General features: G+C 37.9%; 1 protein-coding gene across 14 annotated transcripts in view; it reads right to left on the bottom strand.

Moving 5' to 3' along the window:
- Nucleotides 1–24,539, bottom strand: part of AFDN (afadin, adherens junction formation factor) — a 113,036-nt gene that overhangs the window by 37,802 nt on the left and 50,695 nt on the right. For 8 of the 14 annotated variants that reach the window (XM_063124446.1, XM_063124441.1, XM_063124445.1 and 5 more), the window contains 11 exons: nt 21,954–22,048; nt 19,700–19,959; nt 18,471–18,540; nt 16,013–16,128; nt 12,845–12,906; nt 11,776–11,981; nt 7,425–7,445; nt 6,552–6,697; nt 3,874–3,968; nt 2,151–2,416; nt 663–806 (listed from right to left, as the gene is read on the bottom strand). In XM_063124446.1, the coding sequence (XP_062980516.1) occupies nt 663–806; nt 2,151–2,416; nt 3,874–3,968; nt 6,552–6,697; nt 7,425–7,445; nt 11,776–11,981; nt 12,845–12,906; nt 16,013–16,128; nt 18,471–18,540; nt 19,700–19,959; nt 21,954–22,048 (1,481 nt within the window). The remainder of the gene's footprint in view (nt 1–662; nt 807–2,150; nt 2,417–3,873; nt 3,969–6,551; nt 6,698–7,424; nt 7,446–11,775; nt 11,982–12,844; nt 12,907–16,012; nt 16,129–18,470; nt 18,541–19,699; nt 19,960–21,953; nt 22,049–24,539) is intronic. The other 6 variants (XM_063124450.1, XM_063124444.1, XM_063124439.1 and 3 more) reach the window with 1 other exon arrangement.

The following is a 24,539-nucleotide window of genomic DNA, read 5'->3' on the forward strand; positions in this document are numbered from 1 at the left end:
ATTTGAGTCCCTTGGGTACGCAGAACCAATTGTGAGATTCTTTGGATCCAGCCAGTATGTATGCATGCATGCATGCATGATTATAATTTATTTATTTATTTAGAATATAATTTACATAATGCGATGCACTTAAGCTTCCTCCCCACTTTGTTCTTTCCTTTTCCTGTTTTTCAATCCCCTGCTTATACTGTTTCACCCAGTTCTGCCCCGTACCAATCAGTTTTCCAGCCCCTAGCATTTGTCCCTCAAGCCAAAAGCATAAAATCTTCCTGCTCTTAGGCTGTTTATGAATTTATCCTCCCACCCAAACTGATTTTTAATTTCTTCACAGATATTATACTTTTGGGAAATGTTTACTACAAATATTTAGAAGATTTCTGAAATTTCCCTGACATCTCAATAGCTCAGCCAATGGCGAGTGCATTGTAATTCACAGGTAAGCAGTCAACTTCAGCCCATTTACTATGCAAGAAGGAAGAAGCTGTGCAATCTATGCAGAGTATCACCCATTAAGAATTGTGTTTCAAACATTATAGAATTGTTTTCCTCACAAAAGGTTTTACACTGTTTTTTACACACTATCCAATAACATTTACTCTTTTATAGAAAATTTTATTGAATGTATCCCCTACCAAAAGAATTAAAAGCCAAGACTGACTTACTGTTGGGATAAAGGGCTCATCTGGAGCACAATGATAATTTTGTAGCAATGCATGCAGTTGTAGAGAATTGAGTTTAAAGCAGGTACTGTTAATACTTGGAATGTCTTCAGGTGAATACTTATCCATAGTAAGTAATGTAGTTGCCTGAAAAAAGCAGTGTCAACTATTAGCACAAACACCATTATTTTAACATTTATTAGGAGACATGAAAATGAACACAATATACCAAACAGAAAAGAAATAGCCTTGTTCTTAAATTAGTCCAAATGGGTTCCATCTACCCATGGGATGGATAGAGTTCCATACATGGGATGCCATCATTGAGAAAGCTCTCTCTCACAATGCCACCAATTGTGTCTCAGAAGGGGCACAACAGTTGACCTTAAAGGATTAACAGGTTTGAAGGTCCTTCAAGTAAGCTTGTTCCTAAGCTTTAAAAGTCACAACCAGTGCCATGAATTGCACTTGGAAATTAACTGGCAATCAATGTAGCTGATACAACAAAGGAGTCATGTGATTCAAACACTTTGACCCAATCAAAATTCTAGCAGCAGCTGTGTTCACTAATTAAAATTCCCAACTGGCTTCCAGGGGCAGCCCTACACAGAGAATATCACAATAATTCAATGGAGATGATATTATTATTATTATTATTATTATTATTATTATTATTATTTTATTATTATTATTATTTATTTATATAGCACCATCAGGAATGGACACAGCTGGCCCATCAGCTAGAGCCAGGCAAAAGCACTCTTGGACAGTGTCCAACATCTAATAAAAAGGCTTGATCCAGGAGTACAACCAAGGTATGAACTAGAACTTGTAAGGAGAGTACAACCCCATACAGAACAGGTTGACAGCCTATCCCTGCACTAGTAGGTTTCCTAAGCAATAGTATCTCTGTCCAGATTTAAATTTTATTTTGTTTACCCTCATCCAGCCCATCACTTACTTCAGATATTGATTAGACTTTCCACAGCCTCCCCAAAATACGATGGAAGGGAGATGCAGAGTTGAGTATCATCACCATACTGATAAAAACCCTCTCCCCATCCCTGGGTGATCTTTCCCAGTGGTTTCATGAAGATGTTAAAAAGCGTAGGGGGACAAAATCAAACCCTGTGGGATTCTAGAGGCCAAAGGCCAAATACAAGTCACTCAACATCACCTTCTTTAACCTACCCATACGAAGGACTAGAGTCAGTGCAAAACACCACCATGCCATCTCCTAGCAAGGCAGCCCAGAAGGATACCATAGGTGATGGTACTGAAAGCAACTGAGAGGTCCAGGAGAACCAAACTGAGATGCACTCCCTTGTGTAGCGCTCAAGGATACCTGCTAGGACAACCAAGGCAGTTTCATATGACTCCATCCAGGCGATTGAGGATGTTAGGCTGAATTTCCATCACTACATTAGTAGATAAAAACCTTACAGGACCATGTAAGTAAGCCATTATTTGTCTATTAACGCCAATACCCACTTGTACTATCCTACTGAGATGACAATCAGCAGCCAGCTCCAAGCCCTGTTTTTCAGCCCAGGCTTCAATATGTCCCAGTTGCTGGCGAATGATGGCTCCCCAATAATGTGAACACAATCCTGAATCTGGATCAGTAACCAATCTGTTAAAAAGCCACATGTTGATAAAATGAAACAGCTGGGAGAAGAGCTGTATAGTCAGTGCAGCATTGACTCTACAACGTCGCAAGAGGGACATGGCTCCAGTTAGCGTATGCAAGACATCATCTGCAAGGGGGAAAAAAGTGAGATAAAATTTATTGAGCTATAAATTCTAAATAGAACTGCTCAGTCTAAGTTAATCAATGCTAAATACTGAATTATAAAAGGGAGACTTTATAATTTAGAGATATCGCTCGACATCAATTATACTAACTTACAGCCCTTTTTGTCTGGATGAAATACTTATATTTAAGGAGTTTAACATTGTTATAAAATTTCTCATGTTAGAAGAAAAAGGGGGAAAGGATAAATATTTATCTTAAATAATGATATATAGCTGTATATCTTTATTGTCTATATGGCATCCCCTTCTGAACCTACAATGCAGTTATTTCCAAGGTTCCTTCCAAACAATCTGCATAGAAGAAGTGGCGTTTTTACTACGTGCAGCCAATTAATGCTGGCTGCCCATACAAGCTATATAATAAATTCAAGTCCACATGTCTCCACCTTTTTATTTACATCACAAAAAAGCATGATTAATGGATCTAATTGCAATTCATAATTGGTAATATTCTTATTAAGTGAATTATTACCTCCCAATACATTTCTATTGTTGGGCATTGCCACAAAAGTCAAGGGAACCTTAAGACAATATTGTTCCAATGAAATATTGAAAGTTCTTTCTTTTAAAATTACATCACATCTTTATTGAAATTGTTACTATAAAAATGCTCATACCAGACAGCTATTTTTTGAGTTTTGTCCAACAAAATAGGAGGAACTGCAAGAATCATAACTTAGAGCACGGGTAGGCAACGTGGTGCCCACCAGTACCAAGGTGCCCTGCCCCTCCAATGTTTTTTAAAACTGTATCACATTTTCTTTCTGGCAGTTGAGATGGCTGTGAAATAGCTTTCTGTTGGTGCTGAACACTGCGGATTCAAAGGAGTTGTTTACTGTTTTGGGGCTCAGACTCCGCCTCTGCCCTGTACTCAATCTTTTGGGCAGGAAACTTGTCCTTTGCCCTGCCTCCCAAAGCAGCCATTTTCTGGTGGTGCCCAGGACAGTTTCACAAATTGCCAAATGTGCCCATGCTCTAAAACGGTTGCCTACTTCTGGCTTACAGGATTAGAATTCTACAGCATGTTTACAAGTCAACAAATATAGTTTCAACAACGTAATTTAAGCCATGGAGATTTATATAAAATATGCCTTTTATCCCAGATTACGTAAACATGTTATAGTAACAGCATATATCATTGTAAAATCATACATTAAAATTATGATAATAAATCATCATTAAAACTTTTGTGTTACAATCTAATCACACCAAGAAATCGAAGCTAGGGCAAGAGGTGGCTGAGTTTTCACCCGCCAGGGTGAACCCCTATTTAGGTACAATGAAACTTATTGTACAGTCAAACTCACAGCACAGTTCTCTGCAATATACAACCTATCCCACCACTCCTATCATGACAACAGCATTTACACTTATTAAAGATGCTATCAAGTGATCTAACCTATTTTAGGTCTCTGAGAATTATTTTCTTCTGGATCATCAAGAAATGCAGGCATGTAGTTATTAAGCTCTGATTGAAGACAATGAACCAGATATCTGAAAAACAAGTTTTGGGAAAATATTAAGACCCTCATCCATTTAAAGATAGATTAGCTTACTATCTGGATGGTTAAAAGCAATGAACAATCTACACATTAAATCCATTAAAGCATGCAGCTCTAGAAAACATGGATTAAAAAAAAACCAACCCTCTCAGACCAACCCTATGCATATCTACTCAAAAATAAGGCCCACTACATTCAATAGGACTTACTCCCACTTAAGTGCATGTAAGATAGTAGCCATTATATTTATTATTGAAATTAAGTTACCTGAATAGCTTTACTATATCCTTTCCAAGAATTAAATGCACTGAGAAATATCCATACATTAAAATTGAAATAAAAATACCAAACTGGCAAGTCTAAAGTTCCCCAAAACTATATTAGATTATGAAATTAAGTTTGGGGTTGGGTTGTTTTTTGTCTGTTTGTTGTTGTTGGGGGGGGGGGCATTTACACTATCCCTGAGCAATTGAAGTCGTATATTATTAAACAATAATAGGTTGGATTCAGAGGAAGTTAATCAATGGGAAATCAATGAGATTTAAATTCATCATGACTGTCTCATGGATTTCCATGGAATAACTGTGACTAATGTCCTCTGGATACATCCCAATATTTTTAAGGCATAAAATTCTATAGAGTCTATCCATTTTCCATTCAAGTGAAATTATAACATATAACCTAGAAGCTGCCCTAGTGGAAACTAATTTGAACATTAATTGCCATTATTCTATCAATAACTTCACCAGCATCTTTGAAACTCCTCAAGTATTGTATAACATTTAGATTAGAAGCTAATATGGGGTAGGAATGAGTAGACAGAATGAAATTTAATAGGGATAAATGGCAAGTTCTACACCCAGGAGAAAGGAATCAACTGCACAGTTGCAAGATGGGGGACACTTGGCTCAGCAATACTACAAACGAGAAGGATCTTGGAATTGTTGTAGATCACAAGGTGAATATGAGCCAACAGTGTGATTGAAAAAAACAACACATGCTATTTTGGGATGCATTAATAGAACTATAGCTTCCATAGTACTGGTTCCCTTCTATTCAGCACTGGTTAAGCACCATCTTGAGTATTGCATCCAGTTCTGGGCACCATACCTCAAGGATGACGACAAGATAGAGGGGGTTCACAAGAGGGCAACAGGGACGATCAGGGGAAAAAAGCCCTATGAGGAAAGACTGAAAGAACTGAGCATATTTAGCCTGGAGAAGAGAAGATTGAGTGGACATGACAGCACTCTTCAAATACTTGAATGGTTGTCACACAGAGGAGGGCCAGGATCTCTTCTCAATCATCCCAGAGTGCAGGATACGGAAGTTACAGGAAGACAAATTCTGGCTGGACATCAGGAAAAACTGCTTGACTGTAAGAGCAGTACGACAATGGAACCAATTACCTAGAGAGGTCGTCTCTCACACTAGAGGCATTCAAGAGTCAGCTGGACAGCCATCTGTCAGAGATACTTTAAGGTAGATTCCTGCATTGAGCAGGGGGTTGGACTTGATAGCCTTATAGCCCCCTTCCAAGTCTAAATTCTATTATTCTAGGGGCATCGACTTTCACCAGCTCCATTATGCATGCTTTTGCATGGATCCAATCCATTGGTTTAGGTTTTCATTTATTTAATATTTATATTCCACAGTGACTTAAAATGAAAATGATTATACTGAGTAGTAATGTAATTTGAAAAGTGTAAGAGGTATCCAATGCTGCTGCTTTGCCTCCATTTTGTGTTTTGCACAAGTGGGACCCATTGCTAGCACAAAAGGAAACTAGTGTTTCCTAGAGCAACCACGGAAATGAGCCGAAACACTCATTTCCGAAATGGGACATGTCAGCAGAGCTCCCTTTTGCTAAGTGTGCTGACCTGTTCCATTCTATAAATGAGCATTTTGCCTCATTCACTGTTGCTTTACACAAGCACTGTGCCAGCAACCAATGCGCCAGCAGTGAGTCCCACTGGCGCGGCAATCTCTCTAAATAAAAATCATGCATTTCCATTGTATAGCTCTACAACTTTGTTTACATTGTATGCATAAAAAGAGTTATAAAATCTTCTGTTGAATAGGGTAGGTACTGCAGCACAAATAGCAGTGTAGGAAGACACTCCTTGTCAATCAAGTTTTTAGGAAAGAAAATAGATATTAAGGGAAGTGGAGGAGAACAGTTAATCTGGGTACTATTTCTACCCTATGAAAAATAGTATCTTTAATTTTCTGGGAACTGGAGGAATTATAGTAATTTGCTTGTTTACTGATTTTACACAGTTCACTTAATACATCTCACTTTTTTTTAATTATTATTTGAATGTTCCTTAGGACTCCTTCTCCCCACAACTCTCACACATTGTTCAAGAACATATACTTTGCACCAAGCAGAGCCAGCAATTAACAGATCTGAAATATGAAGGAATTATCCAGCTTTAACAAACAACTAGAAGAACACACATTATTTGGTTTTAAAAGACATTTAGATGTCAGAAAGAATGTATAACTCTTCCGCAACAAGGAGAAAATAAACGTTATCAACATGCAAATAAACATCAAAACTTGATTCTCTTACTTGAATGCCATTTGGACAAGATGTGCCAAAACATCTTGTGCATCTAATGTGATTCTGCTAAGGTCTCGATCCTGCTTAATGAAGTTTAGCAGCTCAGATGCATTTGCCATCCAAAAAGCAAGTGCTCCAGCGATATTCTTCTGTTTCTGCAAATATTAAAAAAGAGAAGTGTAAACAGCAATAGGAAGCCCCCTTCTAATAACTCAAAATGCATTCGTTGTCAAAAGACTGTTTAGATAGACCAGTAACTCCTCCATATTACCGAACAGAACCCAGATACCAGATATTTGCAAAATTTATATGAAACCACAAGTAATATACTGAACATGTTGCAACTGCTTCAAATTAAACATTTACTTTAATTATACATCTTTAAATATTCCAAATGCTATTAGTGAAATGGAGTTAGCATGTTGTCATGAAATGCTGAAAGCTTAGATGTATGCATTATCTGGTAATCTGTATGCACACGAGCAATGCCCATTGTCACCCAGACACTACTAGTCACTTGACTTTGACACCAAGCAACTCAGTATCGAGTACTGATCTATCTCACCATTTCCCGACCACAAACGCTAGGCCAGGCAACCTCAGATGAGATCCAAAGAACAGAACCACAGACAAAACAAAACAAAAAAGGGAAGAAAAAGAACTTTTGTCATTATGTCTTCATACTGAAGTGCGTTAAGCAGAAATTATGGAATGCTGATAGATTGCGCAGTCAAAAAAGGATTTTAGTACTGCATGTTCCAGCTGCTGAATGAGTGTTATGTTCAATCCAGCTGTAGAGATACCGTATTTTTACATGGAAGCAGCATGAGAAACTGAGCTAAGCCAACACAGCTAGGATCAGTTCCCAGCAATATATCCTACCTGATCAACCTGGTCTACCTCCTGGAGAAAAACGAACGAAGGAAATCAAACAGAAGAAAGAAACTTGTGAACAATCATGGTAGTTTTAGAAATAAACACTAAATATGAAGGCACACGACTTATGTTCAGTCACATTAAAACATTTAATCAGGGGATGCTATACAACTAAGAAAACGTTTTGTTTTAAATGGTGGAGGCCATAGAAAAATGTTATTCTGGAGAAAACCCAGGCTTTTCCTCTAGCCAATCTATGTAGGAACTTTAACACGAACAGCACAATCCCACACAGAGCAGCACCCAGATCTGCCCATAGAAGCCAGTAGAGTCTTCTCCTCCCATGGCAAGTCAATCTTGCAACAGACTGCCAGGCATGCAGTACTGTAGTTAGGCCAATTGCGTGTGTGTGTGTGTGTGTGATATCACATTTATATTTAGATATAAATAATTGTATTTTCTATAATTAGAAACAGAATATAAAACAGATTTTATATAAATTGAAAAACATCCACACTCAGAATCATGTCCATATTCAAAACCAAAACCAAAAACAGGGTGAAGGAACACCCACTGCTCCAAACAGGACATATTTATTTATTTATCTCCCACTGGTACTTGAAGTCGAGTACGGTGTTCATAAGTACAGAATGCTACAGTATACATTTACTCTTCTACTGTTAGTCTTATCTCCAATATTTTGCCACTAGAATCTGTGCAGCTACAAACAAATCATCCCTAAAATATCTATGCTCTCTTTTTTAAGTAATCTGTTAAATAATCTAACAATATAAAAATTGTATGCGGCATATCTCAAGCGGTTATATTAAGTTTAAATGTATGTACAATCCCACCATGTATAAATGATGTCATCTGCCTGATTGTATCATCATAGATACATGTATGAAAATGAGATACATTCACATTACTATCATAGTATTACCCATAGTTGATAAAAATCTTTGAAACTCGTATTTAATGAATATTTGCTAGAGTCTCTGAAAATATAACTATTGATTATCTGAAATTCTAATCTCGTTTTCCTTCTGTTTAAAGTTACATTTAAGCCTATACTACATTAAATTGTTATATTCTTTTTTTGTACACTGCCCTGAGAATCTGATTGAAAGGCAGTATAAAAACACCTATGATGAAATAAAGTTACTGTGGTTCAAGCTCCATGAATATCCTACAGAAAGGGCAATTTTACAAAGAAAATAAATAAATAAATGACCCATTTAACAATTGTGCATTCTGGATATATAAAACCCTGGAATTTCCAGCCAAAAAGGATCAGGTAGCAGATAATGTGAAAGACCTCTGCCTGAGACCCTGGAGATTTACTGCCAGACAGAATACACATTACTGGACCAGAAAGATAAATAAGAAGTCAGACCTGGTATAAGGTAGCTATACTTCCAGGTTCTTTTAATCTACAGAGGATTTTTGATGGAACGAAAAGGAATAATGATAAAAACTGAAATGAAACTGTGGGCACCACCTTCATTTGTACTGGCAAATATCCTTGTCATTCGCACATCTCAAATACTGTTCGTTTTTTAAATGTGAGGTCAAGGTTACCAATTAATAAATTAGAAATCTGTGACTGCAACAGGCCAAAGTTACCGGTTTATTCTTCCTTCTAGGCCAGGGATGGGGAACCATTTTGGGCCAGAGAGCTGAACTGACATTTTGGAAGGGTCTCAGTGACCATATTGCAGAGGTGAACAGGGATGAAAGTGAAGGGATGGCATTAGCCACTGTAGGCACGGCCAAGCCTTTTTAAAAATATTTTACAAATCTACTTACACACACACACACACACACACAGAGAGAGAGAGAGAGAGAGAGAGAGAGAGAGAGAGAGAGAGAGAAGCAGTTTAGTTCAATGCCATGCATGGATGCTCAGAAGTAACAAGCCTCAACCCCACAAAAAAAAATTAAGCTGCTCAGCTCAACTTCACAGCGGAAAATCAAGTAAACATGGAATCCTCCCTACGGTCTGCCAGCCTGGTTAAATCAAAACCATTCCAAAGCATCACTTACAGAAGTTAAAAGAGCAGAAAGAGTGAGAGAGCTGAGTTGAGTGCTGGATGGGGGAGCGGTTGGAGCAGGAAACGCTACTGCTTACTTTCCCACATGGCTATCTGGGTGTTAATGATGGCTTCCGAAAAATGCAAAGGTCCCAGAAATGTGAGGGAAAGCCACAGATTTGAGTTCCAAACAGGGGGGGTGGGATATTTAAAAGGGAAAACTTGAAGGGGGAAAGAGAGAGCAGTGATCGTGAAGGAAGATCAAAGAGGCAGGTACTGTAAGTAGGCAGTGGCATCAGCAAGGAGGAAGGGTGAGCTAGGAAAGCTAGATTGTGACCTGTACCCTGCTGGATTAGGCCCATTGACTAGAAGTTACCCTCCGCATCCAGATCGATTTATTTCTCTAATATCAGCCTTGTTGCTAAATATCCAAGAGATCAGAATTGGCAAAACTTATTTTATGTCCTGATAGAACACTAAATTTATAAAATCAATGCATCGAGTGTCTAGAAGACCCTATGAGATTTCTTAAGATACACACTAACCCTAACTTACATCCAGAATAATGTTACTCATACTTTTAATAACATGAACATATTCCTCTGCCCTAACCATAATAGCCAAAAATGTCAATACACAGGTTAAATAATAATGGAGACAAAGTTGAATCTTGCCTAACTATTTGTTGTAATGCAGCTTGAGATAGTTGACTGCAAACAATTAATTCTGAGGCTAATCTGTCAATGCCTCCCCTACAAGCATCCAATTGTTTGGTTTGTTCTAGTACTACTTTTTACAAGAGTAACTTATATACAAGGTGTCTCGAGGGAACAAAGTTGCAGAAGGCCTGTAAGCAAAGTGTGGAAGATTCTGCCTCAAAAGGAATGGCAGAGTGCAGTTCAACTGTGCCTGTGTGATAAAATTCCAATAAGGACTCCATTGGCTTCTATAGGGCAGTTCCACAGACTATTCAGGGTGCATGTGCTGTGCAGAATTATATTCCAGATCTACAGAGCTAATTAAGGTAACAGGGAGACAGGTGAACACAGAAACAGGACAATTTAAAAGAAAAGTGGAACACTGATTGATTTAATAGACAGGTATGTTGTTTTGACAAATTTTAAATGAAAAACTACTTCTAGAACATAGAACATCAAAATAGAGTGATGTACAAGCTATCGTAGTAATTATTTACAGTTAAGAGCCTGCCTGTATTTAAGTGTAGTTATTGTCAATGATCCCTCAAAGGAGATAATGACCTGGTTTGCAAGATCACCGCACCACACCATGGTTTATTTAAACCACGATGGGTTATTGTGTGTACTGGAGGGCATTGTGAGTATTCAGGCTGTGGTGATCAATCGCCACAGCTTATCATGATGTCTAAAACTGGTGCAGGGTGAGTTGTTGCTATGGTTAACAAATCATAGCGAATCCAAAAATAGCCCATGGGTTGTGGGTGATTTGTTAACTATGGTGACAACCCACCCGCGCCAGCTCTAGATGTCACAATAAGCCCCAGGTTGAATATTCACAATAGCTGCTGGCATGGCAGCTGAGGCACCTATATGAGCAGAGGTAGGCAGCCCAGTGCCTTCCAGATGCTTTGGACTACAGCACTATGGAAGAGCACTGGGATGTCCACCACCGGAGAAAAGAAAAAGGCAGCTATTTTTGCTGATTCCCACTTCAACCCCTACATAATTCTTCAGGCTTCCCCAACCCTCTGGAGCAGCTTTTCAGGGGGAAGGAGGTATCAGCAACTCCCCCCTCCCACCTCCAGGAGTAGCCCATGAGCAGAGCCACTCACAGGAACTCTGGATCCAATCCAATAAAAAGAATCCTGAATATTAAACACACTCAGGTTACTGATAGTAAATTATTAATGTATTCCACTAGATTTAACTCATGCTGAAGATAGTATGAAATGAAATTTTGAACTGGTGGCTCATACTAGCAAAATATTTAAATACTACCATAGTATATACCCATTATCTAAACCTTTGATTATCAGAAATCTCCGGTTCACCATCCCGAATCAATGTAGTATAATACAAAGAGCACTCTATTAAATAAAAAACATTCTGGATACAGTTTTTAGGCATGTTTTCTGGAGAACCATGAATGTTTCTTTGCTGCAATTGAAGAATTATTTCATACAATATTATAAACTGCACTGTGTCCAATGCTGCATAGGTTATGTAGGAATGCAACCACAGTTGACATGTAAAACAGTCCTGCAAAAACAAATCCTTTCTGTAAAAAAGCAACATTATTAAATGTATTCAATCAATTCTCTGTATGTCTCTTAGACTGAAACTCACCTGTATAACTCCTTCCATCATGCTCACCATCTTGTTGACTATTGCAATGACTTTGTGAGTACGTTCAGCAGGACTGATGTCAGGTCTATACTGGCTCGACAATACATACCGACATGCCATGTACAAAACATAAGTAGGAGACAGCTTAAAATGAACTGTTGAGCTATTGGTGTAATTTATAATGGCAGACAAAAAGGCATCTTCAGCTGCAGAAACAGGAAAAAGTGGTAAACTGATTATCAAAGGAACTCATAACTCTGACAAGTTTGATCTCAATTCCTAACAACAAGAACATAACTTTGTGACACTATTTCAGTGAGAAAAAATCCAAATACTATTAAACATTAACAAATTAAAAACTAAGCGATTCATTGCCATTTTCACAGTATTAGGCTTTACTCATTAATATGAGTAAATATGACAAATGCTGCACCCCTAATATGTACTTTTGGGATATGAAGGCTAAAAAACTTATTTTTACATGCAATGCTTGTGGCCAACAAGTCAATATAGATTTCTTGGGTCGAGAGTCTGAACAATTGGTATGAAACCTGCAAGACATGGTTGGCAAGGAAAGAGTGGCTTACCTCAAGAGAAAATGTTTGGGAAAATTCCAGAATATCTGGCAGTAGTTCCTGGAACACTTGGGGTATTTGAAGTATTTTGAAGTACATAAAAGAAACCTGCCACGACTCTCTCTACAAATATGCAATGTGATTTCTCTCTTTTTATTTTCCTCTCTTTAGTGAGTTTTTTTATTGATACTTTTATCTCTCATTTCTAAAAAAAACCCATTGCTCTACTACTGGTAAAAGTGGGAAGTGGGAAGGAACATCTGGGGGAAAGGGAAAGGGTTTATAGCCGTAACTTTGAAATGGATTACTCTTTGTAGTATTTGATTATTTTGGGGGGTGGGGTGAGGTGAGGAGGATTGCAGCTGAGAGGAAAATGTGACTATTGTTTTACAACAATTTCTGTATTTGATGTATCCATCATATCAGCATAAAATTGTTAATAATAAAATGGTTGCTACACGTTGACAGATTTTATTTGAAATTATTATACTTACAGCTTTCCCTGAATTCAATGCTTGCAGGTAATATCAATTCAGGTCCATGTGCATCCTGAAGTCTACAGAGAGAAAACAGATCTTCAAAAGTCCAGTTCAAAGAGTGAAAATTAATTCCACTTTCAAAAGACACAGACTTCTGCAAAGGCTTTACTTTTGATATCATATACATTTTTATTCATGTGAATTGAAAAATATAGCACTGTAAAAATATATTGCTTCTCCCCTCTTCTTATTTAATTCACTCTCAAGTTATATGTTACCATTAATGAAAGAGATCGCAGTACAAACTTGAACTGAAAGTCTGCAATATTAATGAATTCGCAGTACACAATATACTGCTCAAGGCAACCTGTCAGCTGCTGTAAATGGCTCATGTTACTTATGAAGACACACAGCTATGTCAAAAAAAGAATTAGAGGTTAGCTTCTCATCCTCATTCTAAAATCTATAGATGTTACTACAACATTATACAGACAAATCTTTCAAAACGTATACCCTATATTTATGAGACCCAGAGGGCTGGACCACACATACATGTATTGCACTTGATGACTAATGGCGGGATATGTAATTTGACTCCATTGGAAAACATCATTTTGAGGTAATTATTTTTAACTGTATTTTAAATCTCAAACTGCTCAATTCACACATTTATTATTTGCTTATAAAATATATTAGCTGCCCTATAGCAAATACTTCTCATGACAACATACAATATACACAAACAACATCCTAAAATCCATATATATATAGGGGGCGGGGTTGCTCAGTTCAGACAACATGTTTCTCAACGATGGTTTTAGAACTCCAGGGTGGAGTTTTTACACCACTGTTGAGAAACGTGTTGTCTGGCGGGAAAATTCCACGCAACAGTGGAGCTTTTTTGGGGGAAATTCTCCACGCAGAATCTCCACGCTGAGCAGAGGAGAGTTCCTGCACAAGCGTTGTGTTATGTGTCAGACTTTGTGGAGTTTTCCATTGTGTTGAGTTGACTTTTCCCACTGGCTAGAGTTCCTTGGCAAAAGCAGCAAAATGAGCAAGTGTAGCTCTAGGAGAGCCCCTGGGATGGTTTCTTTTTCTTTCTTTTTTTTGGGAGCAATGGCTGATGGGATACCATTGGGAGGATCAGGAGAGGAGAGAGGGCAGAGGAATTGTCAATCAAACAACGCAATGAATTTTACTCAACTCCACTATAGCCCACAGTCACAAAACAGTGGAATTAGAACATGTTGTTTGGGGAGTACCTCCTAAAAACTCAACCGTTGAGTGGAGTTTTCACACTGCATTGACTAACGTGTTGTCTGAACTGAGCCACAGAGTCCATAAGCAGCAGATACTAAAATATAACAAGCATCAACAACATAGAGATAAAAATAAATAAACTGAATATAGCATAGTATAGAAATAAACTAAAAGCACCAAAGATTTGTGGGCACAAACTATTTTTTCCCAATCAATCCAACTAGAATGTAATTGAAAAGTTATATTGTCTCACTTTTCCACTGCCCCTAAACATTTCCCCACATTCTCAATTAATGCTTGGACATTTCCAGTGATTTTAAATGCTTGCAGATCTTGAACTGGAAATTAGCATCTCTCTTTCTTGATGTTGCATAAGAAAATGATAACCAACAAATGTCTATTTGAAAATAAATTCAGCAAGTCATTTAACATTATAGTCTGTGCTCAATACCCTCCCTCCAACTCAGTTAAATTTGTACTTGGGAACATTTAATTATATCCTCCTTCATTGCCCACTTTTGACCATAACTTAGTGTGACAATGGCTTTCCCAGTTATTCTGCTGCCAGTTACACTTAGGTATGTGTCTGCTTTGCATAAGTCCTCCCTGACTGTTGTTGTTTTTAAAGACGTTCTATTACTTGGACAGATTTCACAGTAAACTTGAACATAGTCTGCAAGTAACTAGGTGATACTAGGCCTATAAAATATTGATTGGTGTTTTGCTACCACTAATGAATTTCTCATGTAATATTAAGTGGATTAAAAACCTTAAGTGTATTATAGAAAACCCCACACATTTAAAGGGTCTATACTGCTGGTTATAGCAAATGGTCATGTGCAGGACTTTCCCCTTTATTGTTTGTTTACCTTGTACATTGCGAGTCACATTAGACACAATTTCCTTCGTGGTACAATTTAAAATCTAATCTATGTCCCAAAGGTTTAGCTAAACAACTTTCTCTAAAATGTCATATAGAATAATAGTAATATTTTCATATATTCTATTACAATTTAACTTTGTTAGGTAGATATATACTGAATTTAAGATTTGGGGCAAACCAATACTTTATTTTTAGATGGAACACAAAGCATCATGATTATTTGATGCTTCTTAAATTATCATTTTTACTTCCTTACATGTCCCCACCCCACCCTATGGCAATACGACTATGAGCTAAATCCAACATTATACAAGTGGACTTGCGTTCACATAATGGGAGTTTCACTTCCTGAACTTCCCCCAGCTTCCTGCACACTTCCCAAATCTGCTCTGGATGGTCCCCCAACCCTCCTGGGCAGTTTTGGCAGTCATGAGGGAGATTGCAGGGGGAAGGGGAATTTGATCAACCATTGGTGTCCATTCTCCTGGCATTATATCCATTGGATGCAACCCAACACCTTCCACCCCATCATATAAAAGAAACATCACCCTAACATATCATCCAAGGGCATTAGAACTGTATCTGGGGACTGACTGGGCAATCCTACCTGTCTCTCCTGCCTGTCTAAAGAGGGCATCTTGCTCTGAAAAGAGCCCTGGAAAAAAACACTGTTTACTGAGAAATGCAGAGGAACAGAAATCATGCCTAGCTCAGCAGCAGGAACGGTCTAAACAAGTCATGCAAGCAGAACACTCATTCCATCAGGCAAGCATGAATAACAGTGGAGATTATCATTTCAAGAGTCTTCATATGTTTGTTTAAATATAATATTAAATATATTTTAAGGTTCTCTTACTAAAAGAGAAATATGGAAATAACCATTATAGAACCCTTTCAAAGTATTAAGTTTTCACTATGAAAAACCATTCTACATCTTACTGTCAGATTCAGTCCAAAATACTTTGGTAAAAAAAAGTTTTGATTTAAAAAAATGGGTCTGACCATTTCAGTGACAGAAATAAAAGAATGTCTTTTGGTACCTGCCATCCTGCCTGCGGTAATCCTGCTGCTGTTCTATTCTGATCATTGGCTTCACCATGCCTCGTTCAGCTGTACTGGATGTTGACATTCTATCACTGTCCAATCTGTTGGTACTCTGTTCCACACAAGATGAGAAGTATTTAGCACAAAGTATAGCAGACATTTGTTTCATGATATAGATAAATTTCAAAACAAAACAAAAGAGAGACAGGGCAACAAAGCAGTTGTTTGCACCTCAATACAGTGGTTTAAAACATGTCTTCCAAGGAACCCTGGGGATTCTTGCAAGCTTATCATGGGTTCCCTCATTAAGATTAAGATGAACATTTGTTCTGAAAGATAGTTTGCCTACTACTGACAATCTTCCACTGCAACCATAGGGTAAGGTTGAATGCATTTTCTCTAGGGGTGAAGTGAGTTCCAACAATGCACCCTAGAACAGCCCTTCCTAGAATACTTTAAAAGATGCATGGATTCCATGGAAGACACGAAGAGGGCACTTGACAAATCAATCTGAAAAAGGTGGCTGGAAATTTAAAATGCTTCTTTCTAGATCAGGTGTTGGCAGAAGGTAGATCAGGATCTACAGTTAGATCTCTGGGTAATTTGCTGTAGAATGTCCAACTCCCAATTGTTTAAACATAGCAACAACAAAAAGACTTTCACGCCTAAATTAGTCTGCTGAAATATAGAAAAAACTTGGAATAGCCAGGATTGGGCTTGTATATGAAAGCACTATGAATCCAGCTCAGAATGTGCTCTTTAAATTGTGTGTGTGTTTTGCAGCTGGCTCTGGTTGGTTAATCTTAGTGTCCTAGTGAAAAAACTAAGCGGCAGTATCCAGAGAGACCACCACTAGCACAACAGGAAGCTAAACAGTTCTTGAAATAACCAGAAATGAGCCAAAATGCTGCTTTCTGGAATGGGATGGGTCAGTCAATTCTGCAGAAGAGAGCTCAGCTGACCTGGGCCATTCTGGCAATGAGCATTTCTGCTCATTTCTAGGATTGTTTTAGGAAGCACTGGTTTTCTGTTGCACTAACAGTTAGTTCTATGGGCACAACAGAATGAGGCTCAGTGGCAGTATTGGATATTGTCCAGTAGATCCAACAAGCCTGAAGCTTGACCTGAAGCTGATGCAGAAAAAACACTGTTCTGTCTGGCTGCTTCTTAAGGTTGCAAATGTGTCCTCAGCAGGAGAGAAAATACATTCTGGTGGGCTGGGAGGGGAGAGGCCAGGATATGAAAAATCCTATGGCCTCTCCAGCCCCATCCCATTCCCTGGCAGTGCACTGTCACTTGATGGTCTCAGAGATTCACTTAGAAGGTAATTTCATAAAAGGAAGGCAGAGAGACGGAAATTACCTCTGCCTTTCCTACTGCCCTGTCAGCAAATTGGAGACTTCCTTCTAATACATTTTTTTTAAAAAAAGCTTCTGCACCTGATTTTATGCTAACCACAATGTCCCTTGATTCTAAACACAGGTAACTATGGTTTAAACTATGGTTGAGAACAAAGCAGATCCTGAAACCAAATTTGATCTCAATTTGTTCTCACTAAAAGAGTGTGCTTCGCATTCGATCAAATCCCAAACTGAATTTGGGAGATGTCTGAATCAAAGCAGCACGCCTCCAAAAAAAGGCTGAAGTCGAGTCTGAACATGCCTGAAGATTCTGAATTCAGAGTAATACAATGTGTCGCTAACCAGCCTTCTCCAATTCAAGTGCTTTTGCAGAGGGAGTGTTGGTGCGTGTGTGTGTTAAAAAAAGATATGTTTATCCCTTTATATTTTTGTGGGTAATTTTTATGTGTGATGCTCCCTGCAGACTTAATTCCTTCACAAGTGACTACTGTGCTTGTAAATTTCAACCAATTCTGACAAACAGAAAAGAAGAAATAAACATTTCTTGATTTCCAATTAAAGTCAACAGGCAGCAAAAGATTTGGATTTTGAAAGCAAGAGTCAAACCAGAGTCGAAGCAGTTGTTCTCCAAATCAGGGCAGTTTTCTGAATCATCGAATCAGGATCCAAACTGAATCTTGTGGTTGGTGCACACAGTTCCATGTATAAACATCATCAAAAGCAGAACCTTTCAATTGCCTCCTCTTGAACACACCAGAGGAGAGCCTGAGGCTTGTGCATATAAAACTAAACTAATTACCTATTATGTCTGAACCAGGCCCCAAGGTTAATGCCAGAGATGGGCACAACTTGTAGCCCTCCAGATATTGGTGAACTGCAACTCCCATCAGCCCTAGCCAGCATAGCCACCGGTGAGGGTTGTGAGTTGCAGTCCAAAATCATCTGGAAGGCTATAGGTTGCCCACCCACTGCACACAACCAATTGTATAGTGGCTCTATACAAGCCACTATTCTTACCAATAAAGCTTACTGGCTAACTATGTAAAGACAGAGTATTTTATTAAATATGTTTAAGTCTAGTGCAATCTGTTACCTTGCTTGTAGGTAATCCTGTTCCACTATGGATATCTCCCTCTAAATCGAATGTAGTTTCTTGTACAGCTCTGAAGAAAGCAACATACATTCAAGAACTTGGTAATTATGAATACACAAATAGTTAAAAATCTAATACAGCAATATTTTGACCAATTGTTAAAAAAATTATTAGTTACAAACTTACAATCCCTTTTATACACATGAATAGAGGTAAAAAAAATTCTTTATTTTTCAAGAATATTATAGAAAGGCCAGTAAAATAAATTCCTTCTAAGCCTAACTATTCTATCTGTTGTTCTATTCTAGGATATTATTATTGTCACATTTATATTGATTGTAATTACTGTAACACAACTATCAGCTTAATATTTGTCTCTTCAGACCACTGCAGTTCTGGGATCTCTCTGATCTTTGCTATGCCTAATGTCATGATACATAAAAGAGAGAGCACAGTTAAATGCCCATAAAAGATCTGCAAAATCTGAGTATCCTTGTTGTCTTTATCTGTACCTTTTCTAATTTTTTTAGACTGGCTGAACAGAACTAGACATAGTACTCAAAAATATTATAAAACATGCTTCTATAATAATCACTAACACTATTTTTTCCAATTTGAGGATAGAAATACCATTATGGTATCTAAGATACTTCTTGATTATCAATAGCCAATTCAGAACCCTAGAAAATATAGAATGATATTTTCTTCCAGCTACATAAGCTGAATCTCATCATTATATTGCACATTCTTAGAATTTTATGAGACCCTGGTGAAAATCCTCTTAATCTACTTTAGATTTAACTCCATAGAATAGTTTTTTATCACCTGCAAATATACCATTTCACTGTTAACTCCCTTTCTCAGGGAATTAATATATTATAGAGAGATAGTACCTTTCATCTTGGTTTTATGTTATTATATGTATATATGTATGTGTATATCACACACACACACAAGCTAAACACAGTAAATTGCCAGTAACAGGTATATTTGACTATACTGATTTCTGCTTTTTTATTGATGGAACCTTAAAATTAGTTTTAATTATGCATTCAACAAATGCAAATTCCAGAAGAGTTCACAAGGTGGAGCAAGAGCATTAAACATTAGGAAGAAGATAATCACATTACTATTGTCAGTTGTAACATATAGCATTAAACTTTGATATGCCTTTACCATCGTAAATAATTTACTGAGTTTTGAATTATTGCTTGAAAATGGTGATTTACCCAGCTTTGAGTCGTGAAGTTTTGACCATGTGACCTGCATCTAGACGTCCTTTGGGAATATGATCTTGAATGGGATCCACAAATTTAAATACATGAGAGGTTCCAAACTGAACCTTCATTCCACTTTGCAGCATAGTAGTCTCTGAGATCCGCTGACCTTCTACATAAGTCTCAGCATCAATGCTTCTTGGAGTAACTGTAACAACTCCATCCATATTAGTGAGGTCACAGTGATGAGGCTGAATTCCTGGACCAAACAACTGAAAATGAAAATATCCAAAGTTCAGAAACAGCAAAACTGAAATCAAGATTTTCAAAAAGCTTGCAGAAATGTACACATATCTTGGTTCAAATAAACAAACAAACAAAAATTGGATTTCATGACTAATTCTGAACCAATACAAGCAACTTCATTAAAATAGATGTGTCATGGCCTGTATAACACCTTCAGTGCGAAGTGGAATTTACATCAGCAAACCACCTAATACTGCCACACAATGCATTTGTGAATGTGAACAGACTAATAAGAGTGGTGACTGGCTGGTAAAAATGTAGTGTTTACTTGCAAATTGATGTAATAACTAAGTTTTGTTGTCAAAAATCAAAACAGATCTACCATATCTGCTGGTCTTGTCCAATCCATCTGTAGACATGTGAATTCTCAACACTTTTATCACTATTACCCCTTAACAACGGTAACACAATTCACAGACATGGATAATTTTCATCAGTTTTCATAAATACTATGTAAGAAGAAGTATTTTTCTTACTCTAGGATGCTGCACTTTTCACTAAATGTACCCCATTTCAACACATCACAGTTTGCACCATATAAGCACTTGAGATCCAGCAGTGAAATTAAATTAATATTAAAAAGTTTTAAAAAGTTTACTTCAATAAGTTTGACATCAACTTTGATGAGCAGTTTTATCTTACTTAGAACGAATGAAAAACTGAGGTTTGTTACTGAGAAGGAACACAAAACTTAGATAATATTTACTCCACAGTAACTGTGCTTTCAATTGCATGTCCAGAAAACCTGCTGAATAGCGACAATTTTCTAACTCAGTGATCACTGCCTATTGTTTCCCACACTATTCTGCATTAGTGAATTATATAAACATTTTTCACAAATGATTTTGCAATTTCACTGCAGTGAGCTACTTCTGATATAGAACTGAAGTGAAGGCACTTCTGCTGCTGTGAAAGTCTTTGAACACCAAACAGAATTATAGGGAACAAATTTAAAATGTAGTGGATATAAAAGCACAAAATAATCTTAACCGCAATACACTGAAAGCAAAGTTACAGTTTGAGGCTAATCAAACAAAATGCCAAACCATAAGTAGGTAGTACAACAATGAGCCTTAGTCCTGTGAGTATCCTCATGCCCTTTCCTCCCTACAGGGCTTAAGAACTCCAAGTGCAATTTTAGCCAAACCATAATATGCCAACAAAACAGGACTGCAAACCTAGATCAAACTGTGCTTTGAAATCCTGGTTTGTAGACTAGTTATTGTATGCACAGACCAAAGTTTTCTGGGTTTGGAAGATATGGCAATCTGTGTCCATACATCTGAAATCTCTAGAGTGAAGGGTAGATGGAACTGTTTGGTCTGAATAGCCTCAGAGATTCTTTTTCCCTCCCACAGACTTTTACAGCTTCGAAAGATCTATTTTTAAAAAAATCCTACTGCTCAGGGTTACTAATATTTTTAAATGCTCAAATAAGTATAAAGCAAAGGAATCGTGACAGAATGGATTTTGTAGTAGTGTTTAAAAAGATTGTTGGCTGTTAATAGTTAATTAATGTGCAGTAGATCATTCTTCCCAAAGCCACACAGAGGGCTACAGGTTCAATTAAGATATCATATGCAATGAGAACATGTTGCAGTGAACTTCAGGCTTGTGTGCAGTCTCGCTCACTTCCCCCCATTTCACATGTGAGAAGAAATTCAAAGCTTTCAGTTGCTCTTTGTAACAAACTGGTTTCTGGTTTTGTCTAAATATGAGAAACTGATTTGTGAAAACCACAGTTAGGAAACAAATCAGAATATCAGAACCATAGTATCAAACCATAATTGTTCTCAATCATGACCAGGAGTTTTTACTAATCCTCTTTTCACACATGAAGAAAAGGGGGAAATGGGAGAGGAAAATGCACAAGCCCAAGGCTCATCATGAAGCATTTTCATTGCAACAAACCATGTTTTGTTGTGATGTCTGAATATGGCTATGAGACACTATTCCTCACCTGAATGGAGTTGTCATCAGATTTTTCTGTACCAACTTCTGTTACACTTAACTGCAAACGATAGAGCTTTGGTTTATCTCTGGAGTCAGAACCATCTACAAATAAGAATAGACCATTTTATTTGCAAAAGTAATCAAAACTTGTTAATTGTTAAGGAATAAATACACTGGGATATTATACTGCAAAATACCACCTCTGGGATTCCAAGGTAACCTATAATGAAGTTTAAGATGATTAATATTTGTTTTATTATGGGATACTACTGCTAGAGGAAGAGGGTATTTTTTTACCAATTCCTTCCCCCCTGCCCCGCCCACTACAGCCTCCTGAAAATCTGCTTCATCAGGTTGGGGGACTCTCCAGAACAGCATGGGGGGTGGTACTAGGGACTGAGAGGAAAATCAGCAAAAATCACTTCCCCATCCCTTCCTCCAGTTGGAAGCCTCTCCTCAATTTCAGTCCCTAAAGTCTGGATCCAACCCTATATTTATATCCTGCTCTTACGCATAAATCCAAGGAGACTCCAAACAGAATACATAAAAACATACTAGCGTGAAATCTGAGATAATATGAGAAGGAACATTAAATATATATGCAAGAGAGAACTGCCTTAATGCTGATTATTTTCCATACACCTTTCAGTTTGTATACATGTTAAAAGACTTTTAAAAATGACTTTAATTGCTATAAAAGTATTCTGCTCCAAATTGGAGTATACTAGAATACTTTCTGTTTTAAGTTTCAGCAGCTGCTGATGTACAGACATCTGATAAAATATATTTTTTAAAGTTCTAGCTTCTTCACATTACAATATGGGTTATAGCACCCTTCAGAGCCCCTATTAGAGGACATCAGACCTGGCACGAACCATGTATGAGTAGTTTGAGATGTGTTGATGTATACCATACCCTTAAACTCTGTTGCTATAGAGCAGACTGTTCATGCTGATAAAAGGATCAGTTATTCTAAAAGATTATCAGAAGTACTTTGTGGCTACTTATGTATGACAAAAGGTATATAGTATTTACTCTTGTATCACGTGTGGGCAGCTTTGGGGGTTTTAGAAGCCATTTTTGCCACAATCTGCAGGGTGCCAGAAAAAAACTCACACTAGTTTGCTTCCATTCCATACCCCGGTAAACTGCTAAGGAAGCCTAAAACAGCCCAATCTCACTTGGCAGTTTTAGGATTACATAGCAGTAGCTATGTTTGTTCCATAGCCATCACAAATGTCAACTGCTCAGAAGCAGAAGCTGCACTAGGAGGTGGCAGGGCCACATGCAACCTGCAGCCACATGTTACCCACCCCTATCATATATACTAGATCTCCCCCCCCCCCCAGAGCATTCACTGGATCCTCCATTAATCTTTTTTAATGACAGTTATTTGAAGATTCACACCATAGAGATTAAGAGCAATATCATGTAGAACCGTGATGAGCAAACTAAATTTATGGAACCAATATTAAGAAATTACTACGTGCTCAATGTTGAGATCACCTCTGCCTTACTGCAGTGCTCACACAAGCAGCTGCCTCAACGTAACTGAAACAAAGTAGAAGTCCTAAATATTGAATTCCACTGCATTCAATAGAGAAGATAAGATATGTGTGCATTATGCAGTCATTTGTAGAGACAGAACACAAAAATCTGCTCAGACAAAATGTACATTAAAATAATATAAGACATTATTTATTTATTTATTTAAGGATTTTTATGCCGCCATTCAGCCAAAAAAGGCTCTCACGGCGGCTTACAAAAGTATTTCTTGACAGTCCCTGCCCACAGGCTTACAATCTAAAAGACATGACACAAAAGGAAAGGGGATTGGGAGGGAGGAGGAGGAGGGGGAAAAGGAAAGCAAATTCAGGCACTACAATCTTAGTTGCAAAGTTCAGCAGTTACAGGTGACAGCAGGAGGGAGGGGGCTCTCAGCTGGAGCTGGACCCAGGCACGGTGGAGAGGTGCCTGGCTGCTGCTTCCTCCCTCACTGGTGGCCTCTGCAGAGACAGTTGGTGGCAGGAGGGAGGGGGCTCTCAGCTGGGTTTGGATGACACAATAACCAAAGGTGGGTTAAAAAATCAACAGTTGGTTATTGTGTCATCTGTTGGGACTTTTTCACACCATGGTTGGTTATTCAGTCGAAATAACCAACGCAAATAACCAACACTGTGCAGTGTTGACTATTTGAACAACCGTTGGTTGTGTCTATTTCATCGCACACAGTTGGTTATTTTCAGCAACTACAGAGTCTCCTGGCAAGAGCGACCAACGGTGTCTGCCACTCTAGTACAGACAGCAGAAGTCACAATGGCTGATGGGATACCAGCGGAGGACTGAGGGGGGGAGAGGACGGGGGATGTGTCAATCAAACACCCATTAACTAAAAGTCAACTCGACACTAGCCTTAATCCACACCATGTTGATTATAATCATGTAGTGTGCGAAGTACTCAGACTGTCTTAAGAGTTAGTCAAATTACTGTATTTCTTCGATTGTAAGACGCACACTAATTTCAGTACCACCAACAGAAAAAAAAACCTAAGACACACCCTGTTTTTAGAGATGTTTATATGGGGGGGCATCT

The sequence above is a fragment of the Elgaria multicarinata genome, chromosome 4 (assembly GCF_023053635.1).
Source record: "Elgaria multicarinata webbii isolate HBS135686 ecotype San Diego chromosome 4, rElgMul1.1.pri, whole genome shotgun sequence".
Taxonomy (NCBI): domain Eukaryota; kingdom Metazoa; phylum Chordata; class Lepidosauria; order Squamata; family Anguidae; genus Elgaria; species Elgaria multicarinata.